General features: G+C 45.5%; 1 protein-coding gene across 2 annotated transcripts in view; it reads right to left on the bottom strand.

Moving 5' to 3' along the window:
• Nucleotides 1–2,505: 2,505 nt before the first annotated feature.
• KSR1 (kinase suppressor of ras 1) overlaps nt 2,506–7,645 on the bottom strand; it is a 52,665-nt gene continuing 47,525 nt past the window's right edge. For both annotated transcript variants that reach the window (XM_071765327.1, XM_071765326.1), the window contains one exon: nt 2,506–4,775. In XM_071765327.1, the coding sequence (XP_071621428.1) occupies nt 4,697–4,775 (79 nt within the window). In that variant the 3' untranslated portion in view covers nt 2,506–4,696. The remainder of the gene's footprint in view (nt 4,776–7,645) is intronic.

The following is a 7,645-nucleotide window of genomic DNA, read 5'->3' as shown; positions in this document are numbered from 1 at the left end:
TTGGATTAAAAGTGCCCATTTTTGCTGTTGGCTTCAGACTAAAAAGGTGGGGTTAAATTAGTAAATTCTCAGGTTCTGGTGAAGTGGGTTTGGGTCCAACCAACACTCCTGCCATAAGTAAGGAGCCTGTCTCCAGGATTATGCATTTTTGTTACTGCCTGGAAGGTGTGAATTTGCACCATAGATTGTGAGATGGACTTGAAAATGGCAAGAATATAAAATAGCAATGAGAGCAGTATATCTCACCCTAGCTGTATTTTGACTTTGGCTCTTTCTGTGCCTTGCAGTTATGTCACAGCTTTTAGTTCTTTCTCTAAAATTACCAGAGCTATTAAAAAAAGCTTAAGGTTAGGTTTTCTATCATCCCTTGTCTGTGGGAGCTGGAATCTGCTGGAGGAGTTGAGACTCAAAAGTCAACAGTGTATGTACAGTGTGTGTTTCACATGAGCTTCAGGACAGCCCTAGACTTAAGACCAAGAACACAGGACAGATTAAAGCACTAAAGCTGTGTATAATTGCTTTTTCTGCAGAAATAAATGGGGAAGATTAAGTGCAGATGTTAAAGTCAGTGGATAATTATTCTATTTCAAGATAAGAACTGGAACTTCATTTAGGAAACCAGATACAAAATACACCTTTTAAAATCCCAAAGACAATCAAATAGCCTGTTCTATGGTTGTTAAAGTGTTCATTACAGCCCCAAGCCATAACAGGATTTAAGCCTTTCATTAACACTTCTGCCCAACTGATGTGGTGTAATGGCACTCAGCATTAACAGGCTGCGTGTTGAGGGGCTGAGCAGCTGTGGGTCACCCTGGCTGGCAAGGCTGTACTCTTCACCTGTTCTTAAGGAGCCGTGTGAGGGTGTGAGGAGCCGTGTGAGGGTGTGAGGAGCTGTGTGAGGAGCTGTGTGAGGGTGTGAGGAGCTGTGAGGGTGTGAGTAGCTGTGTGAGGGTGTGAGGAGCTGTGTGAGGGTGTGAGGAGCTGTGTGAGGGTGTGAGGAGCTGTGTGAGGGTGTGAGGAGCTGTGTGAGGGTGTGAGGAGCTGTGTGAGGGTCTGAGGAGCTGCCCTGAGCCGCCTGAGGTAATGAGCAGCAGCTGAGCCGCCTGAGGTAATGAGCAGCAGCTGAGCCGCCTGAGGTGATGAGCGGCAGCTGAGCCCGCGGCGGGAGCTGCAAGGAGCTGCAGGGCGCAGGACGGCCGGGTAGGTGGAAGGTTTTTTTATGTGTATTTTTGGTTGCTTTTTAAAATTGAAATTACTGTATTATAATATGGCTGTGTAGAGAGGCTCTCCGTGAACGTTTGTTGTGAAGTGCAGGGGATGGCAGGCCCGGGCCCAGCTGCGGCCTCGGGCTGCGGTCAGGCCCAGCCCTGAGGGGAGGAGGCTGAGCTGTGCCCGCCTCCCCTGGAGCTTCGGGTGTCAGGGGCAACCGGGCTGGGGGTTCGTGGAGTATTTGATGCCGGTTATGGAAGTGTTCCACCTGCTCTGGAGGGTTGAACCACCCAGGAAGGGTTCCCTTTGGGTTTAAGGTTTAAAATGCAATCGAGTGTTGCACTGCAGCTGTCTGGAGTTAGAAATGGTCTCTGCTTGAATTGGTCCCTTGATGAGAGCCGAGTATTGGCTGCGTCAGAAAAAAGGTGGAGTAGAGGCTTCTGTTGTCTTAGGGAGAACACAAATTTCTGTTCAATAAATTCAAAAATTCATAAAAATTCATCAATACAAAAGAAATATTGTATGAAGGCTCTTAATCTACGAATCTGATTTAGACAGAAGGAGTAGAGTGTGTGGTGTAAATCATAGCTTAACAAGCTTTTAGGCTTTCAGCTGGGTCCTCTGTGCTGGGGTGGCCTCATGGTGTTGGTGCTCCAGCCAGGCTGACATGGCTGGGATATAACTGTGGCTGGGCAAAATTGTTTTATGGGGGGATATAACCTTTACTCTTGAGGATTTGGGGGTTTTAAATTTTTTTTTAAAGCCTCATTCTTCAAGTTTTAATTCTATTTCTTATTCCGTGTGAAAGTCAGGACAGCTCAACTTATCTTATGGTTTTTATTGTTTGTGTATGAAAGATCAAGATGGATGAAATGTAAAATTGGGCTTTTATAGTGCCTTGGCCTTTTCCCTGCAGGACAGTACAATGCTGCTGTTCTTTCCAGCATAAAGCTGGCAGCAGTGTAAAGTTCCTGGGATTAATTAACACCCTGCAGTGTCACTCCACTCAGGAGTATCCTGCTGGCAGAGTTTTTCCTATGCTGTTGGGGAAAAGGTTGTGCAGGACCTGGGGGGCTCTGGGTGCTCCTGGGCTCTCTGGTGAGGGGCTGGGCAGGTGCCCAGCTCCCTGCAGACCCCCAGGGGAATAATTGCAAATAGATTTGAGCATCCTGCAAACCCGCTGTGTTCTACTCAGTGCAGTGTGTTAGTGGGTCACTGTGGAAATCTGCTCCTGGTTTAATATGACTACGGGTAGATAGGGGGGATAAAAGTCAAACCACAATTCCATAATACTTGATTTATCCAGAGCAAAGATTTATTCACTGAAAAGATTCCTACATATCCAGAACCTCATTAGCATAGAGTGCACTCTTTTTTTTTTTTTTTTTTTTTTTTTTTTTTGCTGGTTGCATAAACTAATACAGAAACTTGTTAATACTAACAAATTTTAATTAATTTAATAGTAATTCTGGAAGACACTCAGTTGATAGAAAATATAAAAAAAAATTTCTTGCTGTACAAAGTTTACATCACATTTGAAAAGAAAACGTGTCCATTTTCACCATATTACAGACTCCATTTACATTCACTACTGACGAGTGGCTTTTGTAGCAGCATTGTACAGCCAGCTTCACATTTACAGCTCTGCAGCACTGCAGACTGACCCTGCCTCACACCCTGACACCAGCACACAGGGGACAGGACGGGTGACCAGAGGACAATACAACCCAAACCCTGTCACTTGGTTTGCAATGTGTTGAGGGATCAGAGAGCTCTGCTCTCTTCACAGCTGTACAAATCCACACAGCTTTTGGATGATTTCCATGTGTCTTACACCATCTGATTAGAACAAAAATTATCTCGGAGGCAGTAATGAGCCTCTGATCTACTGGCTCCAGGAGGCTGGGTTTTGCTTTCAAGAGCAATTTATGGGTGTTAAACACAAAACCAAGGTCAGGTTGAACTAGAATCCCAAATGTCATGAGTAAAGGCAGGTTTTGGGACCCCTCCTGCCCCTGGAGGGGAGCAGCAGGGCAGTATTCCCAGTGGGGCACCACTGGGCAGTGCTCAGCTGGGATGAGTCTCCCAGTGGCATTCAGCACACTTTGAAGTGCAGCACAAAGGGAGCAGAGGTTTCAGGTGAGTGGCCCAAGTGGTGTAGGTAAAATACACAGGATAGTTGGAAGGGGATATTTACTGTAAAAAAGGGGGGGAGAGGAAGGAGGTCAGAGTACCACAATGCCACACTTGGCTACCACCAAACCAGTCTTTTATATCCAAGACATATTTAAAAAGTCACTCTGTCAAGACATTTGTGAGAGAATACAACTGACATGCACATAGGAGTGAAGATCTCTGCTCAGCAGCTTTTGCCACTTAATTTTCTATAGCAGTCAGCTACCCATAGGTAGCCAAACTGAGTGCTTGTCACCTTGCCTGCCCTGCGGAGGACTTCAGAGCTCCCATCCCTGTGATCCTCATGGCAAACCCTTGTCATGATGGTGAAAGGTGTAGAGGGGAGTGTGTAACACACTGGTGCTGTTGGAGAAATGAAACTTGTTGACTTCCAGGGAGCCCTAAAGGACTATCTCATCAAAAGCAGTTACTGTAAGGACAGAAAGGATCTGGTTGTTCATTGTATGTTGAGGGCCTCCCACTGCCCTGGCTGGCAGGAGAAAGATGGATGGGGGATGATGCCTTTGACACCCTAAATGTGGTGATCAGATGTATTCTTTATAACCTGCATATTACACACTGGAGAGGGTGTGTGGTGGTTCTTTTCTCTTAAAATTAAGCTTTAAAACAAGTCTGAACTGTTGGGCTGAGCTGGGTCTGCTAGACCCAGTTGTAACCTTCCTGAATTAAAGCAATTAAAGAATTGAGAGGCAGCCTGCACCATCAGCAACTCCCCCATGAGAAGGAGATTTGTACTGCTGTAACCTAAGTCAGGTAACCCAGAGCCTGGACCAGCACTGCTGAAACAAACGTCAGAGCTCAGTGAGTGGTTTGTGCAAATCACAAAACAAGAGATCAGTTTTACCTTAATGAAAGAAAAATACACTCTGGAACTCCAGCCCCTTGTGGCCCTGCTGCCATTCTGAACAGGACAGTTCTGCTTCTCTTAGGGAAAACAAATGCTTTGAAGGCAGAAGATAGCTCTTGTTTATCACAGACACAAGCAGGAACTAGAAATAGTTCTTTTTTTCAGTACTATTTGAGAATGGCTGTAGTTAAAGTTGCTTCACTGTTTATTATGTTTAAAAAAATATAGTTCACGCAAAAGTATCATGTAAACATTCTTGAAATAACTGCTGGTGCTTAGGCAGAATTCAGACTTTGCAGACAGCACGGGACTGTGGAGTGATGGTTGCATGGCTTTCAGCTGTGGCTGCACCAGGTTCAAAGCTTGGAAGATTCAGTGAAGATTTCTGATGCTTTGTGTAAGCAGGCAGACAACATTATCACAAGACAATTACACACCATGCTATATCTTTTGATTACTTGGTTCCAGGATTCCCAAGCCAAATCTTTCAAAACGCAGGACAACTTTGCTACTGTTAATGCTGAAAAGAGTGGGGGGGGAGAGGAGAAGGAAGGGGGAAAAGTTATTTATTTTTATTTTTTCTTACAAAGCTACAGTCCTAGAAAAGGAACTGAAATGGGTTAGATTCTGCTCTCATACAACTTTAGATCACCCAGAGAAGAGGCTTAAGTAATTAAACAGCAAACACATGAAGTTATTAAATGCAAACCTCATAAATGGAAACATATAGCAGCTATCTCCACTGGAGAGATAAGATTTTCAGAATAGCCAAGGAGAGTAGAAGCCTCTCACTTGTTTTCAAGGGGCACTTGGTTTCCTTGAAGCAGAAGGGCAGGAAAAATTGATTTACAAAATTTTCTTTTTAAGAGAAAGGGCTGTTTTGACAAGGTACAGCAATCTGTGTTGAGCAAACCAAAACCAAACCCATTGGCACCTCCTCATAGGCTGCAGCAAGTGCATAGAGATGTCTTTTCCTTCCATTCTTAAACTATTAGCATAACTAGAAACATTTCTGCTTTAAAATGCCATCCTGCACACCTGCACTCAGGTGACACCAGGACAGCCTGAACACCTGAGCTTTGGCAGGAGGCTTGCTGAGAGGAGGAATATGTGGGGGTATTTGTCCTCACTGAAGACAGTAGAAACCTCCCTGGTTCTTGGTGCATATTCTCCTCTGTCCCTGGCCTCTCCCCTCCAAAACAAGATATTTTTAAAAAATGACTCAGTAAAAAAATGAAAAAAGACCTTTTCTAAAAAAGGCACATATTTGCTGTGTTACCTGCAGTTCTGCAAAGCCCCTAAAATTAAGTCAGACATTTTGCTGAACGGGGGATGTAAACAGAAGCAAATCATAAAATTGAAAGCACTAGATTTGCAAGGGGAGGAGAAACCGAAGGGGGTTCCTGCTTTCCTCCTCTTTTTACTCAGCATTGTAGCTGATCCCAGCTGCCCCAGGTGGGCCAGCTCTGGGAACCTCCTGGGGCCTGGACCCCATCAGGCTGAGGGGCTGCAATCCACTCCCAGCAGAGTGAGGACCATCCTCCTCCATTCCAGAGCTGCACCAGCTTCACCCACCCCCCGACAAAACTGACCCTGGCTTCAATGCTGGCTCTGGTCCCAAGGGAAAATGGGCACAGTCTGGCCCCTATCTTCTTGCTGGAAGTGCAAGTGAAGGGTTCAGGCATCCATGCCTGTGACAAAGTCCCAGTTACTTTTAGTGACAAAGCCACAGCCCAGCACTGGGGATGAGAGGCACAATTTCCAGCTGCAGATGGGAAACTGCACTTGAGCCTCGCAGGACACACACAAGTCACACCAGTTTCAGGAAGAGCCCCAACCTGGTGCCTGCACCTGGTCAGTTAGAGAGCAGCTCACTAGAGCCTTCCCAGGAGAAGGTCCCAGCCTGCTGAAATGCTTCAGAAGTGAAAGATGGCCACGGTGTTAGAGGGGAACATCTTGCAGACAGGAGTTGTTATTCAAGCTCACAGCCCACACCAAGCGGAGAAAGGCAGAAAAGGAGAATTCGGGTAAAGTGTTGATTATGTCCATGGTTAATTTCATGGTTTGTTTTTGCTTTTTTAAATGGAAGGTGATTGTCCAAGTTTCCAGTTAGGATACAACACATGGAAGCATGCAAGGTGGAGCCCGTTACTGCACCAGTAGCTACAACCTACAGAGAAATACAGGAGGGAAGGGAAAAGACACCGTGAGAGTTAGTTTTCAGTTTTTTTAAGCAAGCCCTTGAGAACTACACATTGTGAAGCTTAGAGCAGACCAAAGCGTAGGGTTAGTGCAGTGTTTCTCAGAGGATTTGTCAGAGGGACATGAATGGGTCTTTAGTGGGTTTAACTCTGAGTAGGGCTGGCTGGCACGGCCACAGAGAGCCTCCCAAGGGTGGCTGGAATATAACAGCTTGCAGGGGACCAACAACCGAGCTGCCTGCACTTTCATTTCAATGAGCACTAATTCAGCTGTCAATGCTGATAATTAATACTGACACTTAAAGTACTTCTCCCCTGTTAAAAGCTTTAAGCAGAGGAAAAAGTATTAATGTATGCAAATTGCCATGCACCACTACTGGGGGTAGAAGGGGGTGCTGCTTCGTCTACCCAGGGAAAAATAATTAGGGTAGCTACTACATAAGAGATGGTTCTGCAGTTCCACAAGCTGTTCAGGAGTAACTCCCTGTGGAAACACTAATCCAAAATAATCACTTGGCAAATTGCTCTGGAGCTGAGTGTTCTGAACAGACTGCCCAGCTGGGAGGCATTCCTTCAAGTTCACTTCTGAAGCAATGGTAGAGGACAGTGGGACTGGCTGCAAGGCAAGGTGTGGACAGCCCAGGCTCAGGCTGCTCAGTGGTGCCTGGCCAGGTGGGTGACAGGGTGTCCAAGCAGTCAAGAGGTAATGATGCAAGACAAGAGCATCCTATTGTATAGAGAAATGAGGGCATGGAGGTGTTGATACCCAAAACCATAGCAGTGGAGTACAGCCTGGTTCTGTAGAAAGGAAATCATACTACCAAAGGACACTGCTGTGTCATGCAGGTCTCCAGGCAAAATAATTGCTGCTTTGTAACACAACTGAAATACAACAATCTTCCTTTGAGACAAGGGAGGATAAGTAAAAAAAAATAGGAGAAAATGCCCCAGGTGAAGCTGGATGATGTGGAGGAATGAGGAAGGGAGATGCACAGCCTCAGCTGGTAGATGCTCTAATGTATCAGAGATCCAGTACAAATGTTGGGGAAATTGCACAAAAAAGAAAGGGTGACATTTTCAACCAAAACCCCAAACAAGACACACTCACCAAAGCACAAAATGCCAGGAGAGTTGCCAGACAAACAGAAGTGTTTGGTTAGTTATGGTACAGTATTGCAGGAAGATCATG

Source organism: Heliangelus exortis, chromosome 21 (genome assembly GCF_036169615.1).
Source record: "Heliangelus exortis chromosome 21, bHelExo1.hap1, whole genome shotgun sequence".
NCBI classification, from domain to species: Eukaryota; Metazoa; Chordata; class Aves; order Apodiformes; family Trochilidae; genus Heliangelus; species Heliangelus exortis.
The sequence above is the reverse complement of the archived record's forward strand: the minus strand, read 5'-3'. Positions and strand labels throughout refer to the sequence as shown.